The sequence below is a fragment of the Ailuropoda melanoleuca genome, chromosome 2, assembly GCF_002007445.2.
Source record: "Ailuropoda melanoleuca isolate Jingjing chromosome 2, ASM200744v2, whole genome shotgun sequence".
Classification (NCBI taxonomy): domain Eukaryota; kingdom Metazoa; phylum Chordata; class Mammalia; order Carnivora; family Ursidae; genus Ailuropoda; species Ailuropoda melanoleuca.
In genome coordinates this window covers 114,897,712-114,921,162 of record NC_048219.1, presented here as the reverse complement: position 1 = coordinate 114,921,162, position 23,451 = coordinate 114,897,712, and the positions used below count along the sequence as shown (strand labels likewise).

At 35.5% G+C, this 23,451-nt stretch overlaps 1 protein-coding gene across 10 annotated transcripts in view; it reads right to left on the bottom strand.

The window, feature by feature from the left end:
* The window catches only part of KYNU (kynureninase), a 132,557-nt gene that overhangs the window by 24,499 nt on the left and 84,607 nt on the right, over positions 1–23,451 (bottom strand). For all 10 annotated transcript variants that reach the window (XM_034654506.1, XM_034654507.1, XM_034654508.1 and 7 more), the window contains 2 exons: positions 18,623–18,721; positions 17,760–17,833 (listed from right to left, as the gene is read on the bottom strand). In XM_034654506.1, coding sequence (XP_034510397.1) covers positions 17,760–17,833; positions 18,623–18,721 — 173 coding nt within the window. The remainder of the gene's footprint in view (positions 1–17,759; positions 17,834–18,622; positions 18,722–23,451) is intronic.

The window sequence follows — 23,451 nt, the reverse complement described above, 5'->3', positions numbered from 1 at the left end:
GTCTTCATATAAAAATGTTAGCAGAATGGAACCATGGTAACACATACAACAGAGATCATACTAACCCAAGAGACCCAAGAGAGAATCCTGAAATCCCTGTGCCTTCAGAGAAGAGAACAGAAATGACAGAGAGATTCAGTGTCTCATGGATCTAGAGGGTTGGGATAAAGGGCATGGGGCCATGATGGTTCTACAGGCAGCTTGGAGGATGCAGCAGTAGGAGAAGCAGATGACCAAGGGGGTGTCGGGTGCATTTTAGTGGATTCCAAGAGATGACTATAGAGCCCAATGCCTCTCCCTTAGCCATGTCTGAGTGATCTGTACATCACCCCCCCCTGCTATCTCAGATGCCATCCTAAGGAGAAAGTAGCAAGAAAAAAGAACTCGGAACTGAAAGAACTCAACCTCTGAATTTACTGAGAAAAATCACAAATGTCACCAAGCTTACCCAGAACTGACAAGACTGAACTTCCTGCACCAAAAAGTTGATAAAAATCAAAACAAATACAATTATTTACCCACCAAAGTTTATGACCTGATGATGTTAACATATATAACTTTAAAAAATTATCAATTCTCTGTTGACAACTGTAATCAATAATAAAATTAAAGGTATATTTATCAAAGTTCTGAAATGTTTTTAAATTAAATATCAGAATCAGAACCTATTTTAAGTCAATCTGAACACATACCTGAGCTCTATCAATGAGCTAAACTGAGTGGGAAAGCAAAACCACTATACAAAGTAGTGGTTTATTTGGGGTCCTTATGTTTATTGTGATGCAGATTTATTGAAAGCCCATTCTTTCAGCAGTACAGAACTTGCCTGTGGTAGGTGATGAGGGGACTCACACTCATTGAGGCTCAGATTATTTTTGCCTAAAAAGGAGGAATTAGGGAAGAAATTCTAGCCTGAATGATTAGCTCCGTTTACAATCTCTTAGAACAGAGGCACTGACTATTGTTTTATTTCTTATCTTTTGAAAGGAAAGGAAAATACGGCAATTTGTTAAAGAGAATTATTTCTGGGGGGCGCCTGGGTGGCACAGCGGTTAAGCGTCTGCCTTGGGCTCAGGGCGTGATCCTGGCGTTATGGGATCGNCAGATTTATTGAAAGCCCATTCTTTCAGCAGTACAGAACTTGCCTGTGGTAGGTGATGAGGGGACTCACACTCATTGAGGCTCAGATTATTTTTGCCTAAAAAGGAGGAATTAGGGAAGAAATTCTAGCCTGAATGATTAGCTCCGTTTACAATCTCTTAGAACAGAGGCACTGACTATTGTTTTATTTCTTATCTTTTGAAAGGAAAGGAAAATACGGCAATTTGTTAGAGAATTATTTCTTCTGTAGTTACATACAAAAAATAACATATTGCACATAATGCTTTCTATGGAAACATTCAAAACTTACCTCTGCATTCTTTTTAAAAAATCTGAGGCAAATGTAGTGTCTGTGAGACAGGTCATGAAAGTAAGGGCAAAATGTTTTTTTCCAGTCTTTTTCAATGGGATCAAAACAAAAACTGGGAGAACATTTCAATGTTTTTCCTATTTAAGAACTTTTCTTTCATTCTTGTGTGTTTGCTAAAGGATTAGGTATTTGTCATTTCTGTTTGTGGAGTGATATTAAAAATTCAAGAGCGTGAGTTATGGTGGTTGCTGGGCATATCTGACAGAAACATCAAAGACCTAGTGTGCGAACATGGTTATCACAGGAGGAATAATAGCTTGTGCTTGAAGTACTGATGACACGTTCATAACCTAAATGTGAAAGAAACAAGTGACTACATGAAGGGGAAAATGTGTTCTTTAGAGAATAAAAAAATAAAAAAATAAAAAAAAAAGAACTGATTCCATAACAGAGGTCAAGGCATCATTTTTTAGGCCTTATTTACTGAATCTATAAAAAGCACTTTAACTTCATATTTGAAAAAGTACAAATAGGGTATTATAATTGTTTCTAAGTTGTCTACCTCATTATTTGATGATGGTATGCCTCTTTTGCATTTATTTACTGAAGAAATTATATTTTGTTATCTAAGGGCTCAGTATGAAGGGAACCAGCCTCTAGACCCCATTGGAGATTCTAATTGTTCAGCATTCGTCACCCTCTGCACCTGCTTCCACATTACTTCTGAATGGAAGTTATATAATCTCATAGTACATTTAAGAGTGGTGTAGCTGATCATGTTATTGGTTCTTATGCCAATAGGAAATCTTATTCAAAAGGCATGGTTTAGCACAGTTTTGCACAGCAAACTGCTAAGGATAAAAGGACCAAAACCAAGACATGTTGGCTGGAAAATGGGCAACATAGTTTCATGTCATTTCTCTTAATCTTTGCAATAACACTCTGAGGTAGGTATTTCCACACTTGTAGATTTGAGAAAAGGAAGGCTTACAGAGGTTGAGTGATTATCCAAAGGAACATAAGTAAGCCCATATCCTGCTCAGTATATAAGCAGAACACTGACCCAAAGCAAGAAGCTGTGGTTGAGGTGGCATCATCAGAAGGATGTTGGAAGAACAGGGTTCAGAGCGAGTATCCTAACAAGCCAATAAGCAAGTAGAAGCTGAGATACCCAGTCTCTGGAAGCTGAGTAGAAGAGCAGGAGCTAAAACAGACCTGGGTAAGGTCAATGGTTTAGTGGAAGTTAAAGTAAAGTTGACACGTTATTAGTAGTTTATTTCTATCATTTTTGCTCCTAGTTAAACTACTTTTCTTTTTGAGGCTTGTTAGAGTCTATATACTATCTATCTACCTTATATTTTTTCAGCATTCTGCCAGCCCCCTGGCCCACCCCCACAGTTGTGAGAGCACCCCCCCGCCCCGGAGAGGAAAGGACAGCAAGCTTTGCTTTATTTCATTCATTAATTCAGTACAGTGAGCTAGAACAGAAATGGTCCTTGTCCACAGTTTAAAGTTTATTGGGTGTGGCTGGGGGGTGTGGACCTCATTAAATAGATATTAATTCAACCAAAGGGTAGGTAGGTTCCCCCCATCCCTGCTTTCTGGTGTTCATGCCTTTGTGTCACCCCTTCCCTTTTAACTATGGGTGGACCTGTGAGTCTTCATCAAGAAGCAAACATCCAGGAGACATAGTGAGGTGGGAGGAATTGATAGAAAGAGAATAGACTGGAACCTAGATGTTTGATATTAACCAACAGCTAAGGAGGAGAGAGTTGCCGACATATTCCATTACGAGTGACATACTGAGTGGACTGAAACTCTGGAAGAAATGAAACCTCAGGCTCAGGAAGGTAGTGCAGTTTCATCAACATGAATTTTGAAGTTATTAAAAGACGGGAAGGAGAGTAATAAGAGAAACAGAAGAGGGGCGCCTGGGTGGCTCAGTCTTTAAGCATTTGCCTTCGGCTCAGGGCGTGGTCCCAGCATTGCGGGATCCAGCCCCACATAGGGCTTCTCTGCTGGAAGCCTGCTTCTTCCTCTTCCACTCCCCCTGCTTGTGTTCCCTCTCTCGCTGGCTGTCTCTCTCTCGCTGTCTGTCTCTCTCTCGCTGGCTGTCTCTCGCTGTCAAATAACTAAATAAAATCTTTAAAAATAAAAAAAAGAGAAACAGAAGAAACAGCTCTTCATAGAAGCTATTCGTAATTCGCAAACAATTAGTAGTAAACGAGATCAGAGTACACCAGAATAGTAACTTCCTACATAACACAGGACTACAATCGGTATCTAGATGTGACAGTAATGTCATTAAATTCAGTAATCAAAGTAATTACTTTATGAAAATATTCATCAAAACAATTCAACAAACTCTTAGTTTTATGGCATGTAGCCATAAAAATATGGCAGAAGGAGACATTCCATGTTATATGTGCTTCGAAGTCCTGGGGCCAGTAGATGTGAATTGTTTCAAACTGTCACTGATTTTTCATAGGATGCTCTTCTTCCTTTGTATCTTTATTCTGATATAAAGTATTAATAATTATCGTGTTCTTTTAATCATGGGGGTATCTATTTTCAATCTTAATTAAATTCTAAATGTCATTTCTTGGGGAAATTATTACAGCTGTCTAAAATTAATTGTTCTACAGTTTTACTTGATAGAAAGAAATTTTATCATTTAAATGGAATATAATGAGAATGACATTTTTAACTTATTAAAATTTATTTTTACCCATAACCCCTTGTAAAGTAAGAAAAAAAAGTATTGAGATTTCTTCTTTAATGTCTGACATTTTTCAAGTTGTTCTGAATATTTTCATGAAAAACAACTCCAGTGATGTTTTTAATGTAAGAGCCTATGCTACTGTAAGTCTTACCCTACTAACTAAATTAGACTTTCGAAAAAAAATTGTTAATTTAAATAAAATGATAAAAGAAGAAAAGAATTCTATTTACAAAAATAATATGTATGAGAGATGAAGTCTTTTCCCCATATTATCTTCCAATTAAACAATGTGAACAATGTGAATCCAGGTGACTAACTCCTCAACTAGTCTTAGGAAAATGGTCCAACAAGGGGACACCTGGGTGGGTCAGTCAGTTAAGCATCTGCCAGCAGCTCAGGTCATGATCCTTGGGTTCTGGATCGAGCCCCACATAGGGCCCCTTGCTCTACGGGGAACCTGCTTTTCCCTCCGCTGTTCTCCCTGCTTGTGCTCTGTATCAAATAAATAAATAAATAAATAAAATCTTTTAAAGAAATTCTTTTTTAAACCCACAAATGGTCCAACAAGTTTAACTTAGGGATGCACGTGTTTTTCCTGATTTAAGTTCTTGTACTTGTTTAATATTTTTTGTAATTGTTTAATACTTTTGAAAGCAACAGAAACAAATATTAACTGAGCCTTCATTATGAGTCACTGTTCTAAGCAATTGCTTAATTTGTTAAAAATAATCCTATGACCTAGATCCTATTACTATCCTCACCATAAAGATAAGGATAATGAGGTTCGAAGACACTGGATAAATAGTCTACAATGACGCAAGCGTTAGTTGTTGAAGCCTAAATGTAGATATAGACCATTATGATCAAGCATATTCACAAGCAAAAGCAAAAATCACCTGGGGCATTTTTTTTTAATGACTTAGAGATTCTATAATAGCAATTATTACCCAGATTACTTAAAAAATGCACTTAGGGTTCTGAGTTAGCAGAAATATATAGTGTTTTTTTTTCTTGAAAAAAATTTTTTTTTAAATTTCTCTGTTCTTTTATTATAACCTCTGTAACCAATTCCTCTTCTTAAAGGGCCTTGACTGAGGCATCTAATTTAGTAAACTTGGACAAGCACTGCTCATACTGTTCATACAGCACACCTCCAAGTCTTTATAGTTGGAATGGGGATTGTTTAAAGTCAAATAAAGAAATGGTGATTTAAAAAAAATTCATTCAAACACAAAATACATCACAGAAAACCTAAGGGAAAGTTAAATTCATTTTAAGACCCCACCATTTGGAGTGTAGGAAAGGCAAAATAAAATACAAAAGAAATGTAATCTAAATGAAATCTTGGCATGAATTCTAAAGCAAATGAAGTAAAATTAAAAACCATTAAATTAGTTCATAAGTAACTATTATCGCAACAAGCTCATAAATCATTTCTACAAAGTGAATATGAAAAGTAACAAGATGCAATCTCATTGCACTTGGACTAGAAATTTGAGTCTTTTGCCACCAAACATTAAAAACCAAGCAGGGAGTTCATTTCCTTAGAATGAAGACATTAACAGAATTTTAAGAGAAGGTTTTGGAAGAGATCTGATAAATAATAAAAAGTAAAGATTTTAATATGCTTCGTGTTCTTTGAACATCATCAATTTCCTACAAGGAGTTTCAAATAGGTATTATCAAATGGAAAGCATAACTATTATAAAGACATCTTTGAGGCATGGTATTCAAATTCAGCAAGAGAAGGCCACCAGGGATCCACTGAATATGATTTTGGATGCTGAGAGTTATGAAATGAAATACCCAACTCTCCTTGATCTCCTTAGCAAGACTTAAATGGCAGAATCTCCAGTATGAATCCCTGAATATTTCATGCACTGAATTAATGTAACTTATTCCGTAAACCCCTTACCTCTCCTTATCCCTATCTCACCAAAACAAAACAAGTCTCCTTAATCTATGTTAAAAACGCAGTTCAGGGGCGCCTGGGTGGCACAGCGGTTAAGCGTCTGCCTTCGGCTCAGGGCGTGATCCCGGTGTTGCGGGATCGAGGCCCCACATCAGGCTCCTCTGCTGTGAGCCTGCTTCTTCCTCCCACTCCCCCTGCCTGTGTTCCCTCTCTCGTTGGCTGTCTCTATCTCTGTCGAATAAATAAATAAAATCTTTAAAAAAAATAAATAAATAAAAAAATAAAAACGCAGTTCATCACTGGAGCAATTCAGCAAATAAGTAAATTAGATCACAATCTGTTTTAAGAAAGACATTTGCAATAAAGACTGATTGCATAATGTCCTTTAATTTGACAATGTATTACCATACGTTTAATAATTTTAGTCTGTGTTCAGGAATACGAACCTGACTGGAGTAAGTTTTTTTTCTTTTCCTTTTCCTCATCCTCTTCCCCAACCCCGTCCCCCTCTCCTTAACCCCCATTCAGTCCCTTCCCCTTCCATCCCTACCCTTCCTCTTTCTTTCTCTCGAAGTCACAACTGAAAATTAAATAAAACTGTCTTACTGCTTTCATGGACTCAAAAACTGTGTTGAATCAGACAAATTGTTGCAGTATTACCAAAAAAATGCAACATTTGGATTACAGTGTAATTGTTTATTCTTAGAAATCTGTAACAGCAATTGGGGATAAACTTGAATGCCTGTTGTTCCATATCCTAATGCCCTCTATAACCTAACCACAGGTAAAAGTGTATCACCTAAAATCCTCATCAAATAATTGTGTTTCACAGAATCAAAAAGTCCCGCAAGGGTTGTTTTATTCAGAAAGTAATGAGGAATTTATTCATTCAAATAGCTTTTATATATTCTTAATTTTCATAATAAAATTTTGGTAGCTGAACTTTAAGAAGAATGCATATAGTAGTCTTTTATACCTGAGGAAAGGAAAATTATCCCTAGAGGCAGTCCACCTTATTCTGATGTTTCATATTTATTGTTTGACAATCAGAGTTTAAAAGCCAGAAGAAATCTTAGCAGATCCCCCATGCTTAACTATTTTTCCCAAGAGGAAACAAATACGAGAGCTGAAGAGACCTGAATTTGTAAACTTGTTCTATGTGAACAGTCAATGGCTTCCTACTGCCTCTAAGACAAAAATTGAAATACTTATTTGGAATGCAAAGACCTCCATCTTCTGGTCCCTGACTGGGATGCATGCAAAACCACCCTACCTCAAACACCCCACCACTGCCTATTCCCCTTCCATCTCAGCAAGATTTGGGAGAATTTCTCCCATCAGCTCAAATATCACCTCCTCAACATAGGTTTCTCTTTCCTTTTGCTGCTCACATGGAAAGGACAATAGGAGCTCATTCATGTCTGTATCCCCCATGTACTACGTACTGCTTTGCCTACAGTAGATCTCAAGAAATACTTTTTTAGTTGATAAATGAAATAACTACATGACGTTTAATTAATGATTCAGCATCCTTTTGCCCAAACATCAATTTTTTCCCTCTATCCAAACTTTTCTCTATGTCCTGTTGATTCAACTTTCTAGTAACTTTTAACTCTATCTTGCTTTCTTCAGCCCATTAGCCATGACCATATTTTAGGTAGTGAGCAGCTCACTTCTGAATGATTGCAGACATCCTTTAACTGACATATATGTTTCTGTTCTTGACCTCTTTCAGAGTGGTGCCACCTGTCTTTTATAATAGATCCTTAATCTGTACAACTTCTCATCACCTTCTCTGCTATTCTCCTGCTTTGAATCGTGGTCACCTCTTGCCTGCTTTCTGTAATGGTTCCCCAGCTGGTCTTCTGAAGTCTACTCTTATTCTTACCGCCTCTTCCCAACAAAGCCACCAGAGGGATCATTTTGCAACTTGCTGTGTCATGTTGCATTTCTGGCAAAATGGGAATGGAGCCCATGTCTTTATATAACCTTACAGGGCCTACATTTTACAGACCACCCCCCCCAATTTCATCCAATCTCCAGTTTGCTCAATCTGTTCCACTCATGCTAGCCTCCTTGCTGTTCCTCAAATATTTAAGACACATTCCTGTCTTAGAACTTTACACTTAGATACTCCCTCTGCCTGTAACTCTCTTCACCAGGTAACTGCTTGACCTACGCTCCACCTCCTTCACCTCTTCATCCACAACTTATTTTCCCAGTGTGAGCTTTCCTGCATACGTTTTAAATACTGCATGTTGCCAAGGATTCCACAGAGTATCCTTATACCTCTTTTTCCATCCTACTTTTCCAATTGTCCATAGGACTTACGAACTTCAAACACATCATATAATTTGCCCCTTATTATAGGTATAGTTTGTCTTCTCTTGATAGAATGTATTATGAGGACAGGGACCTTTGCTTTGTTTGGCCATACATCCCAAACACGTTAAAAATTACCTGGAATATATATACACATATATATATTCACATACCTGTGAAGGTACTACAGGGAGGTTATACAATTGTAAGTCAAAATTCTTCCACAATCTTCAGTGGAAGATACTAACTTCTTTTCATGAACAATTCCAGACTTTTTCAGCTCTTCATTTTTGGTTGTTCCAAGCTCTATTCATCTATCATCAGCCAAACTGTTTTCTCCCTGCCTCCACTGACAGTATTTTCCAGCCAATCAATCCAACTTGGGATGACCAAAAGCAAACAAGGAAGAGTTTGAACGTGCTAAAACTCTGCCCTCGGGGCAGACCCATTTGGTAGGATTTAGGCATGGTTCCAAGGTACCCAATCTGCCAGTCACATTCTTAGGCCATTCCTCACAGCAGCGCACTAATGCTGCTAAACCACCTTGCAGAGTGAGAAGAAAGGTGTGGACACAGATGCACAATTGCTATAGTTCAAGGAGGTATTGGAATCCAGACGTAACAGTAATTCAGGTACATGTAAGGAAGATGGCGCTAGTGCACAGGAATAAGGATCAGGGAAAGCAGTAGAATAAGAGCTTTAAAAAAACAAAACAAAACTGAGAGGAAAAGCAAGAAGGGTCTAATTCCAGGCAGTTGATGATCATTTGGAGGAAAAGTAAAAGCGTAGCTAAGTGACAGAAGAAGATTCAAAGGTATTAATGACAAACAAAAATCTCAAAAACTAACAAAATCGGTTGCTTTACTTCATAAATTGTACATTCATCCCTTGATGCCAGCAATTAGTTGCCAAGCATGACTATTTTAAGGTTTGACATGTCCACAACATTAGACAGGGAAAATATTACCAACTCACTCTGAGTAGACAAGATCTCTGTCAAATCTTATTTTCTAAAAAATATTCATCTGTTCACAATCGCTCTGTACTTTCCTAAGTCTACTGATTTAACGCTGCTCTGGAAAATAGTATGAGAAAGTATCACGAAACTCAATTCCTTTTCCTCCTCTCATTTGCTCACTCATCTGTAAATATTGTTTAGAGTGCTTCACTTGGTTCTGTTACATATTCAGTACATCTTCAAATCTTATTCAACAGGAGGTTTGTTCAAGTATGTCCAGAGATCTAACAGTATGACAAGTGTAGTTATAAAATAAAAAAGCACTTCCTGATATCATGAGTTTGGGTTAATGAAAATTACTTCCTGAAGTTTCAGAATAATATGGTATTCTTAAAAGAGCTGAGTCAGTATTTTATTGATGTGAAAGCTTTATTAACAAATAAATCCTTTGAAAATTTTCTGTATATGCTTTCCTGAAATATATTATTATTTTGAAATATTGATTTGTAATCCTTTGAGGTAATATTGATGTTAAAAGCACAAAAACAGAGAGATGATGTCTGATTTTAGGACTTTTGAAAGAACTTGTTGCAATGCTGATCAAAATGTTCATGAAGGATTTTTTAAATTGTCTGTAGCTAGTTTTCCTGGATATATTTGGTCTTTGTAGAAGCATATGGAAATGCATATTTAATTTGACAGTATTTTGCAAATCATGCCCCCGTCAGAATAACTTGCAAAGTAGAAATGCTTCCATATGCTAGAAGTGGTTTGTCTATTATGCTAAGAGTAAAGACAGACATATATTCAACAACAAAATTTTAAATGTATTTTTTGAGGCACTGCAGATTAGGAATGTAAAGAAAGATCGCAAGGACAATGTCACTGTACTAAAAAAATTTAGAATTAATTTATAATCAATTTTCAAACAATCACATTGAACATGTAAAGACAAATTCTTACAAGGATCACAGACTCCTTAAAAAAATTAAAAAAGGCCTATTTTCTCCCTAAGTTTCCATGGCTTTTACCAAACTTGTACCAAATCTTTTAAGATTTTGACCCAAGCTGATTGCTGCGGAGATGAGAGCAAGGCAAACTCTCTACACACAGACCTCAACTCTAGAGAAAAGCATCATTTCCCAGCAATCAAATCTTCTCCTTTGACATTGAGTAAAAACAAGTAAACAAAGAAAAAAAGAACACACATCACATGAGTCCAGACCTTCGTTCTGAACAAAGTATTTCAAGAGTTCTTGTCATTTGTCAAGTTAGCCCAGCCCCATCTTGGAAGCACCAGGACCCAAGAGATCTGTCTGAGATGAACAAGTTCTCCATGCTGCCCCACACAGCAGGTATCACTGTAGCATGGCTGTTTTGGCAAATCTTCAAGAGCCAGGTAGACAACAACAACAACAAGAAACCCTGCAGATTCCAACGGTCACTTTGGGGCAAAACTTGAAGTGATTAAAACAAGAGCTAAAGCTCCTTGACAAGTTTTAGTTTTGGTGTCTGAAAGATTCATTGACCTCATATATCTTCAGAGACGCTAGACGGCAATTTTAGAAGAGAAAATAAATTTTGAGATTTCAAAGGACTCCAATTTTCCCAAATTAATGATCATGTCATCATTATCTTAGAGGAGTCATTTGCAAGGAACAATGGCTTTAATGTATCTTTTTATACTGATAATTTCCATTTTGGCTTTCCTTTAAGAGCCAGGATTACTTTATCTCCTGAGCTGAAAAAATGAGATTATTTACTGAACTTATTTTTAATCATGATCACACCTCAGAATATAAATGTTATTTTTATGATCACAGCTTAAATTCACAACACAGAAAAACCATCTAGATGACTTTGCAAAGTAAAAATTGTCAAGCCAAGAAGATGAGGGATCCTTTTAGAGTTACTTATCTAAAATGGTTTCTGAGTGAAGATAGGTGCTGGTTATATGTCATGATTCTATACATGAGTTTTCTTCAATCAATGTGTTGTCTTTTGGACCCCTCATAGTGAGAATTTTGGGACTAGAACTTAGGACAGATATAACCTACTCCATGAACATGTTTCTGAAATTAAGTGTGAGCATGATCCTGAAAGAATGACCCTGAGTTCAAGGCCCCATCCCTATGCGTATGAGCATGAAACAAACTTGATTTCACCACTGTTTATAACTTCTAAAATACTGTAGAACAGGGATATAGAGCAATTTTATGGTAATAGGCAGACTTTTAACTGCTAAGTCAATAATTCAGATTCCATAAAAATTCTAGTGAAAAGTATAAGAAGGAAATGATCACTTGACATATCCCTTTAAGAAATGTCATTTAAGTAATTCTTTCTTCTTTATGCTTTCATTTATGAAACTTAAATTTATTAAATTTATGAAACCAAGTGAAATCTTTCTCATAGACAATGACTTCAGCTTTCAAAGTTAACAGAGTAAGTTTATTCATTAGTTAACGTAGCATTCCATTTAGCAGAGATTTGTAACTGTAAATCTCCCCACCACCTTGCTCAAGCTTTTCTGAAGCACCTGAGTTAAAGACATCTATCCCTCCACTGCTCCTATGGCAACTTCTGAGAAGTCACCTAGCAATAATTAAGAAGTTGCCTTGTGGCACATAGCCTAACCTTGTATTACCTGTCATTTAAATAATTTATTCAAATCCTAAAATAATCTCTCCAAATGGATTATATGTTAAAATCACAGACATTATCTTATATTTATTTCCATCTGTGAAAGTTACTTGCACAAAAATATGTATTGGTTATATTTGTTCATGTCTTCTTAATACTGAGGATCATTCTCTTTACATGACAAAGAAATGAGGACCTTAGAAAGGACACTTGTATTGGAGTAAGATAAAATGGAAGTTTCACCATGTTTAATTCCTGAGATTAGAAAGATATATGGGTATACTGAGAGTCTTCATTATTTGATGACCAATGGAATACTGAGGCCATTTAAAATAAAATCCACTTTAAACCAATAACCATATTTTTATAGTAATTAATGGGGAAAAACTAAATTTGATTGAGATGCTCTTAAAAAGTAAGTTTAAAATTATATAAAAATTAACTTGTAAATTGACAAGTTAAAAGTATAATGTGCTAATTATTAAAAGGAATAATAAATCAAGTGTTGATTTTTTGGTGTATTTTTTAAAATGATAAGAAAAAAAAATACAATCTCTTTCATATTACATTTAACTTTTTTAGCATGACCAAAGAAATGATCATTTCAATAAAAAATTTTTGAAGCATTCATCATTTCCTTTTAATCCCTGATATTCAAGTCATTTGCTTTTGAAGGACCGTATCTAATTTCCTCTACTTTATCTGCTATTGGTTCTAACACTGACAGATTCTCACTGTCCATAATTTTGTGATTCAGCAGTTCTTCAGTATCACTTGCATCAGGGAATCTTGAATCTCTTGAAAAATTTTACTTTACAACCCATTTTCGCTGTGTTTTCATTGTGTTATCTGATATTTGTAACATTCTATAATCAGTAAGAGACCAAGACTTTTTATAATAATTCACAGAGATAGATGCCAATACTAATTGGAAAGGTTGTTCAGTAAAGGCTAATTTTTAAGTGAGTAGTTCATTAGGGAATATTTCCTATTAAGACAATCTTTGCTTTCCTACATTATCATGTATCTTTGGGAACTGTTTTAATGCTTCGATAATCAGACAATCTTGTAATTTGGAATCAGATTAAAGTAAGGGCTAAAAAGTAAGCAAGTGGTAAAGCTGTGTCCTCTACAAACATCTGTTGCTGAAATCATGTGTGTGGATGAGATATTTCTGGGCTCAGGGACCAAGTTCTAAGGCACTGAGAAAATCAGTGAAAAAGTGAAAGAGTAAACTTCGTAAAATATAGAGGAGTCATCACATAAGTTGGAGCAGAAGCAGGAGAAAATGGCGCACTGGAAGCTTGTAGTTGTGGGAGGGAAACATCATGAATGGCAGAGGAGATGGTCAAGTATATCCAATATGGCTGAGAGGTCAAAAAGTTGTGGCTGAGAAGTCATCCATGTTAATACTAATCATGGAACGTAAGAAACAGGGTAAATGGGTAGAACAGATGCCCTGGGAGGTGGAGGTCACATTTCAAGTAGAGATTCTGTGAAAACTCTGAGAAATCTACTGATACTGGCCTATCACATTCTAAAAGATCTGGAGTCATGAATTTACACACCTTGCTGGTGTCAGCCACACTTCCTTGTTCTCTAACCTTGGACAAGGAAACCTTAGGCAGGTACTAGACAAGGATGTGCTAAGTAGTAAGTCCGAAAGGATCACTAAGAAACCAAGACAAGGTTTAAGTTACAGGTAAGTTTTGAATGATGGCATTCTACAACATTGCCTGGGAAAGTACATAGAATCAATGTATCAAGCCAGCATTCCCCGGAACAAATGTGCATTAGATCATCTCCCCTCATTGCATTGATCATACAGTTGTGCGAAGCATGGCGTAAACAAGTTGTTTTCTTCATGCCTCTTTTTATCCTTTTTTAGACTTTCCTCAATATTGTTTGGTATTCCTCTATTTTTTTTAAGTTGCCAAATAAAAATAGTAATAACCTACATTTCTGAGTTCTAAAATTTGCCTTAACTATGCACTGAAGTTGTCCAGCCTCTTTGGCTAGTTCTTCTTTAACCTGAAAGTGACTTATTACAACAAAGGAGATGACTCAAGCCTTAATAAAGCCTTAAAAATGACATATCTATTTATAGGCTTCAAGCAAATACCTCTAGCTCATTATGGAAACAGATTGGCATGATTTAAAATTCTAGCATTTTCATCAAAATTATCAGTAGGCCCCATTTTTGGTTACTCAAAAAACTTAAAAAAAAGAAAAATCCTAGGGGGAAATATCATTTCAAGGGATCTAATACACTGGAGTATTTGGAGGTTTATGTGCCAGCATGGGAAGTGAAGAACACCCATTTCCTAGTATGCATGGTTTCACTGGATGGAGTAAAAAGTAGTGACAGAAGGAACCTTAATAGCTCATATGATTCACTACTGTTCTTAACGCTAGAAGTCTCTCAAAAGAAAAAAAAAAAGTGTTATGCGTGGCAGGGGGCATTGGATTGCAGTCTATGGGCTTGTACAGAAGAATCATTTTATGAGCTTCAGATATTTTTGAATCCCATAAAACCAAAAAGTTAAGTACTGATCTAAAGTATACCAGAAAAGTCAACATTTATAAAGTTAAAAAAAATCAAAGTAGTTAAGTACTTTTTTAGTGATACATTTCTGCTTCAAATGCCTACAATTAAAAATATTTCCCTTTATATCTCAGAATGATCATTATTAATTCTATAGATTGAGTTGAAGTCAGCCCTGAAGGAGGGAAAAAAAAGATGGCATTTACTCACCACCAGTTCTAATTTAAGAGTAATTCTTAGCTACAAAGTTTAGAATATGACACTGGAATGAGAAAAGGTGGTGATAAACTAGGACAAGTCAAAATCTAGTTGAGAAAAACAGCTTGAGTTATGATGCTTAATGCAGTGGATCAACTATGGCCTGTACTCTTTCTCTTTATTCACAAAAGGTTCTTGGAAAAAGTCTTAGGTCATCTGTTTGAACAATGGCCAAAATGCCTATTTAAACAGAAAAAAGAAGAAGAAGAAGACAACAACGATGAAGAAGTGAAATTCTTGGTAAATATAATTTACCAGTTGCTAATGGAAACATCTAAGAGATATTTCAAAGTTATACACTGAATACTAAACTTTAGAATGCAGGGTTACATATCCTGGGATCCATTCTCTATACCTTGCGGCTCGATCACTTCCATAATGCCCTTCTTCACCACCCTTGATGAACATTTACGCATTCTGTTTAATCACACATCTAGAATGCCCCTAATTTTAACCGAGACCTTCATCCTGTTTCATTTCTTTACTGAAGGCTTTGACTACACAATGATTGCACTATAAATATATAGTCAAATAACATAAAAGAGAAACTAATTTAAATATATATAGTTAAAATTTCTTGAGAAAGAATAAACGACCGGATAGTGAAAAATGTCATTTGTATACAATTTATTTGAAATAACATGCTTAGCCACTAGATGTCACTCTTTAAAAAAGCAACAGAGTTTACTTCACAAAGTTTGTTAAATCAATAGCAGTTACATTCCACTATTGAGGAGGATTTGGCACCACTGGAATTAGTCATTCCCACATGATATAAAAAGCTTTAACAACAAACAAACCACCACCACCAACTGGGGTTTTCTGTGAAGAGGGCTTCGTGAGTCAAGCCTGATTTGAGTCTTGTCAGTCTCCAAAGCCAGAGAGTTAAAATGCCAACAACAGGTTTCAAAAAAATTTGAAAGCATGGCTCTCATACAAATATGAAATGCAGATGCATAAAGATCTCATTCAATTCATTAATTAATGAGGAACAAGTAAGATGGCAAGGCCTGTACAAGAGAGAATTCAAGGAATGGATACTTCCACGGTCAGTTTCTCAAAGGCCTGCTGAAATGAACTTGGTAGTGTATACAGAACTGTTTAATGTCCTCAAAGTCGCAAACCATAACCTCTGAGGTTATGTTTTCTACTTAAGATAAATGAGCTCTACAAGACCAAAGTCTACCAGTTAACATACAAGTTCACAGTGAAGCAACAAAGCATTCAGCGTCCGTGTAAGAACCACTGCAATGCTTATGCCACTGGCAGAGCACTTTACATGTGCACCATCCCATTTGACTCTCAGAATCATTGCCTATGAGGTAGATGCTGATACTACGTGTATTTAGAGGCTAGAACATCGAGAGATCATGGAACATTCTTCAGGTTATACACCATCAAGTGATCAAGCAGTATTGTGAATCTGGGATGTCTATATACTCTTTCTCCTGGGACCAAAGATTTAACACATACTGTGTCCTAGAGGATGTTGGGATTCTACAAGATGAAGCACACAGGAGCCCACTACAACCCCTCATCCTCTCCTGTTCCTCATCCATGAAGGATAAATAGTGATAAAAGAAATCTCAAGTGCAATAGACATATGCTATAAGATCAGAACTTAACTACTACCCCTTACATTCTCAAGAATTTGTGTAGATTATTTACATATCCCCCAACCATTCCACTGGCTTCTCTTTGGGTTGATATAATACATCAGATCCTCTATTACAATGTAAGCAAGTGGAGAGTGGGAAACGGTCAGAGCCAGAGTCCTTACCCAAAGGAAGCAATACCCTATATACCCTCTACATGGAAAACAATTACGCTAGGTAAAACACTATCAGTGGGGTTTGCTAAAAATGAAAAAGAGACCTTTTAAAATATGCATGGCATTCCTATAACATAGTAATGCTTTAGATTCTTTTCATAGAATTTGGGACATGAAGATCTAATGTACTGACAGTGTATTTGTGGAAGATGTCTGCCTGACAAAATACCTGTCTAAAGAAAATGCTCTATTTAATTTTAAAACTTTAAAATCTTGAAGAAATTTTAGACACGATGAAATGAACTGTAGCAAATCATCTTAAATTTCTTGGATTTATATGCGTAAAACCTCAGAAATGTGAGGTGCTCCAAGTTTTATTACTAATTCAGCTTCAATTCTTGTAAAGATTACACCACTCAGCCAGTGGCTGAGAAGATTCAGAAAACTAATCAAACATTATTACATTACCTATTATGAGTCTAGACAGTCTCCTCACCACACATACTCTGATACAACAACTATGAAAGGAGCTTTTGCAGAATATTATTTCTGTATCTCCATACCAGATAAAAACAAACTTACAAGTTCCCTAGTCAAATAAAAATGTATAAATGCATTAATAGATCACATTTGCATTTATACTTGCTCTAAAAAATGAAGAAGTTATATAAAGGAGAAAAGTATTGCTTTTTATGCAGTCAGCCTGTGTTGTTCGGTGTTCAGCTTCTGCAGTTTTCATGGATTATAAAATCTTTTAGGACGGAAGATAATCCTTACAAGACCATCATATAATGTTTCTAGCTTTAAAGGTAGATGTAATTTTAATAATAACATACCACATTTAAGGCTCGATTAGGCACAGCTCTGGTTGCCTTTGATTTATTCATCAATGTAAGAATCTGAAATTTTCTGAATTCTAATTTTTGAACAAAAATAAGTCGTCTCTTTGCATTAAACCATCTGCTCTACATAATTACGGTGACTCATTTTTAGCATTGAAGCTTCCCTTTTTGTGATTAAATTTCTTGTTCAACCAATTGAACTCTTTGAAAGGCATTTATTTCTGATAAAGTGCATCATTGTTAATAGAGCAGTGATATAATTATAATCAATCCAGATTCTTATTGGATAGCACCTTAATGAACTCATGTAAATTTAGCATATTATTAATGCAAATTAATTTATACATCACCAAAGAATCTGAAGATGGTACTTACGCAGGTTTAATTGTATGGGCATGCTTTTCATGGACAAAGGCACCAGCAAGACCTCCTGCTCCTGAGTTTAAATACTGGATTGAAAAGAAATTAAATTGTATGAGCATATGACAAAAATAAACAATGAAATCATTTGACTTCTTTGTTATGAAACCAACTTTTGACCAGTTCAAAATGTGCGATTATTTGAGCTTTTCTAATAAAACAGAATTTTGTATCACCTTATTCAAAGAAAAAAAAAACAAACATAGCATTATTAATTGAGAATAAATACCTATTACTTTTGTGGCCAAATTCTGCCTCAACTAATAGATAAGAGTTCCAATGAAGTCTATCTAATTTTAAAGCTTATTCATTTCAATTATTTGTCACATAAATATTTAAATAATAATAAGAAAGTATCACATTTTAAAAACATCTAAGTTAAAATAAAATTGGTTTCATTTCCATGATCCCTGTCAATTAAATTGTCTTCAGATGTCAATATCAAGTTGAGTCCATGAGAATTACCTGTACATAGTAGACATTTCACAACATACCGACAAAAAACTAAGAACCTAATCAATTTGAATTACGTTCTAAGTGTGGAGCTTTCCCTCCACCCCAAACCTCTTGATTTTTTTTGTAGCTGCCAAGTAATTAAAGGAGTAAGTACTCTATAGTGGATGAAAATACCTGATTTTAATTAATTCTTATACTACTATACATATGACTTTGTAATTAACTCAAATCAGAAACGCAGTAATTAAAGAAATGGAGGAACATTAACTCAAAATAGTTTAAACTGGCCACTGGTCCAGTTTTTCATTTAGATCAATTTCAATGTGTGATAAAAGGATGTAAATATATTAAGTAATTTATACCTTGTAGGAACACCAGCAGGCAAAATCAACTCCCCAGTCATGTAAGTGGAGTTCAACATTTCCAACCGCGTGTGCTAGATCAAAGCCAACGAAACAACCCTGGGGAAGAAAATAAGAACAAGTTTTAAATTTGCTTAATGATTAGAAATACTAAGTATAGTTATCTCTAAGAAAATCTTTGACAAACGCTGTACTATAAATACAGTGTCCTTTGGTGCAGTGGTTCACGTGTCTGAACCACAAAACACTGCACATTTCCCAGATCTTTTCAGGTAGAAATAGTTTTCATAATATGTGAAGACATCCTTTGCCTTCTTCACTGTGTTGACATTTGCACCGATAATGCAAAAGCAGCTACGGGAAAACTGCTGGCATGTTAGCACAAATCAAGGCAGCAGCAAGATCACAGGAGTAATCACTGTAGGTCAAAACCATTTAGTAGCAGGGGGAAATAACAAGACAGTTTCATTTACAAATCTCCTTGAGAGAGCTGTAAAACTGATGAAGTTGTTTTAAATCTCAACACCTTCATTCTTATGTGTTTAAGGTTTAACGTGGGAAGTATGCATAAAACATCTGACCACATTCTGAAGATGGTTGCCTCAAAATAACGTCCTCATGCAATTATTTGAGTTGCAAGCTGAACTAGCCACTTTTATTTCACAGAGAACCTTTTTTTTTTTCTTTGCATCAAAGAACAGCTGAAAGACAACAGTAACTCATACTTGGGTGTTTGACAGACATTCTTCAGAAAATGAAGTGAGTCTGTCAATTTGAGGAAAACAACTCATAGTCTTCGTTGCCAATGAAAAAAGTAGTTTCCAAGAGAATTAGGATTTTGAAAATTTGTATCCACTTTTATGAGGACGACCATTTCCCAATATTTAAAGATATTTCTGATGAGTTTAGTAGTAATATATAATTTTTAAAATAATATGTAATGAAATATGTAGGTATTTGGAAAAAATGAACCAGTATTTTTCAAACAACCAATGTTTGATGTTACATATCAAGCATGGATAAAAGATCTATTCAAAGTGCAAAATCAAACAATGGATTTTAAGTAACAATGTACAGAAAGTTCAGTAATTTGGTTTCACATTGCATACCACAACCTGTCAAATTCTGGTACAGTACCAAGCAATATTCACAATAAACTGAAAAGCCAGTAAATTACTTCTGCTTTTTCCAACTATCTATCTGCATGAGGACTGATTTTCTTCATATGCTTCATGAAGAAAAAAAAGAAGCAAGAGATTGAATACAGAAGCAGATAAAGAAAACCAGCTGTCTTCTATTAAGCCAAACAACAAAGAGATTTGCCAAATATACAACATTCTTTTTGTTTTAGAAAATATGGCTTTGTTTCCCTAATAGCATTTATGTTAAAATGTGTTTGTTATTGTTGCTCTAAAATAAGTGAATGAATCTGTTTAATTACAAATATAGTAAATATGGATATAAACACAGTATCAAAACCTCTTTGAGGTCCTCAGTGATTTCTAAGAGCGTAAAAGGTTTTCGTTACTAAAAAGTTTGAGAACCTCTGCTTTACTGTATCCTACTAACCTGATGAAGTTAACAGTACTTGTCAGTTAATACTAAACCCCACATCATTCCCATATTTAATTTAATTCAAGTATATGCAAGCTATGGTAAATTGCCCTAATAGTTCCCATTCTGTGTCTTTCCTTGTATCCATTTCCTTTGCTATGTAATTTTTCAGTTCTTCCCACTGTGGACAGGATACAATTCTCTGCCCCTGGGATTAGCCAGGTGACTTATTTTGACCAATGGAATGTTAGCACATGTAATACAAGCAGAGACTCCAAAGGACTTGCGTGATTAGATTAGGCTTGCTCTCACTTGCCCTCTGCAATTTCTGTAACAAGGACATGCTTAGCCAACCTGCTGACTCAGAAGGAAGATGAAAGAAATGGGGATTAAAGTCACCCTCACCTGAGCTCAGCTTGGATCAGCTACTTTCTCCACCTCTCTTTAGGTGGCCAGGGATGTGTAAGTGAATTCAGCTGAGACTAGCAGGATCCCTACGACTAAGTATTGCCGAGATCAGCTGACAGAAAAATGACCAAATAAAAATGATGCTGTGTATGACTGTACACTGTGTTCTCCCTATACACTGACTTGAGATGCTAACAGCCTCTTACTGACTGTATTCTTAGTTATATACTTGTTTACATGACCCAAGTGTTTTATATGTCTTCCTAGTAGAATTCACTGTTTTAGAAACTAGCCCCCTTCCATTAAGTTCCCAGAAGGACAACCTGTAGCAATAAATAATTACCCAAATTGTACCCAAGTAGGAACTTTTCACTTTCATGGCTTACCATTAAAACCTTTAACTTTCTGTAAATCAAAATGTTAAAAGTTTTACTTCGAGAATATAGTGATTCATTCCGTATTAAGACAATTTTGTACATAAACATGAATTAAAAAAAAAACATGATCATTAAATGGGGGTGATAGTTCATTTTGCAACAATGTTTTACTTGTGAGCTTTTCTATTTTTAGCTTACTAAGTGCATATATAATAATCACATATTCAAAACTTTGAATGTCCTGTAACTTTTAAGAAACACATCTATTGATTGAAATTTTTGAAGTAAGTAATCGCAGAGGGACCAATTTTAGATTGTTCTAATACCTCTTAAGAATAACTAACCTTGGGGCGCCTGGGTGGCACAGCGGTTAAGCGTCTGCCTTCGGCTCAGGGCGTGATCCCAGCGTTATGGGATCCGAGCCCCACATCAGGCTCCTCCACTATGAGCCTGCTTCTTCCTCTCCCACTCCCCCTGCTTGTGTTCCCTCTCTAGCTGGCTGTCTCTATCTCTGTCAAATAAATAAATAAAATCTTAAAAAAAAAAAAAAGAATAACTAACCTCACACTGCTATTACAGGTACTTCCCCTGAACAGGGGGATGCAAACTACAACCTGTTTTTAATAAATACAGTTATATTTGAACAAAACTACTCTCATTTGTTTAAATGTTGTCTATGACGACTTTTGAGTAGTTGCAAAAGAAACCATATGGATTACAAAACCAAAAATATTTACTACCTTGACCATTAGAGAAAAGATTGGCTGACCCCTAAAAGAGCATTAGTGTCATAAAGAAATCTCAATATACTGAAGAATCAATTAGAAACCTTACTCATTATAATGTGGCCAGAACTAGTATCTCATAGAAGAAAAAGTTCTTATCAGTACCACCTATATGATTTTGTTTCTTTTTTTTTGGGGGGGGGAATGAATTCATACTTTGTTTCTCACAGAAAAAAAATTATCAATACATGTCATAAAAATATGACAGATGTTCCATGCTAATGTAAGGTTTGAGAGTCATAGAAAAGAAATAATATTAATCTCTATTAAGATTTAGAGTTGATCAAAATCTGGGTTTGCAGGCTAATGTTTAGGTTCAGTAAACACACACACACACAGATTTGTTTGTATTTTAATATATATCTTAATATCGAAATTCAATTTGGAAAAAATATAAAAGTTTTGGATTTAAAATCCTCTTGTTCTTGCCAATATTTCTAATAAAGGCAATGATGTTTGTTTTTGCGAAACAATATTTATGACTCAAGTTTTTCTTTATCTGTTTTTAAAACTCAACTTAGAAAACTTAAGGAATAGAAAGGCAGCATTTTTATTTTATTATCAATTATTTGTAAGGATGGCACAATGAAGAAACCATGAAACTTCAACCTACCGTATCCCATTATTAAAAGTCCTGTAGTCATATCTGTGGTACCACATAAAAAAAAATCACTTGAAGCCCTTACAGTATGTTTTAATGTATGGACAATTCTTTCCCCATGGATGGCTAGAAATATACATTACTAAAATGTAACTGTTCTGAGAAGAGGACCAGAAGATACAAACTTGAATGAGATCACCACAAAGTGATTTTACAGAAGTTTCACTAGATGGCAGCATCTTCAAAATAAAGGAAAAACTAACACTTCTCCAAAGCCTCTCCAAACAATCATCAAGTTAATATTTTCATTATTTTACCTCTTAAGAGTAGGTAGAAAAACAACAGGAATAGGTGAAAACAGAAACTCCACGTCTGAGTGTCTACTTCATGCAATTTTTAAAATGAAAGTCAAGTATTTTTCAATAGATTTGTATTAAAATTATCCACAAGAGCTCACAATCATAGTGACACAACCACGTACAAGCACAGCAGTGGTCTGCTACCAGGCCGCCTCCCTTTGTAGTCCATCCCCAGACCACTGCAGTATAATCTTCAAACGATTCTGAATACTTCCAGCCTGCCTTCCTCCAATGAGCTTGCTAAATCACACTTGAGTGTAAGACTCCTTGTGTCCCTTCAGAGAACCCCCATTAGCCTCAGAATGTAACTCACTTTCCTCCGTATGGCTTTTAAAGATCTTTATGACCTGGTCCTTTCCTGTTTTCATGTCTCAGTTGCCCCTCACCTACCTCCATTTGCAAAAACCTTTCTCCTCCTCACTTTGCATGGGTAGCTCAGGTTTTGATAATAAGGTAACTTCTATGAAAGATTCTTTTGTCAAACTCTCTCTTCTATCTCATTGATGGCCCTGTTTGCATAGATCTCTTGCAGCAATTTTCCAATCTTATCAACTTAAATTGTTGAATAAATAAGTAAAAAAATAAGTCATAAAATTGTCAATAAAAATTCTCTAAACTGATATTAAATTTTAAAGATTATTTGAGGCTCTTTGTTCCTGTTGCTATTTTATGGTATAAACAACTTATTCAGACTTGGTGTATTTTAAAATGAAGTTTCTTGGAAAATTATTAGTAGTCAAAAAAT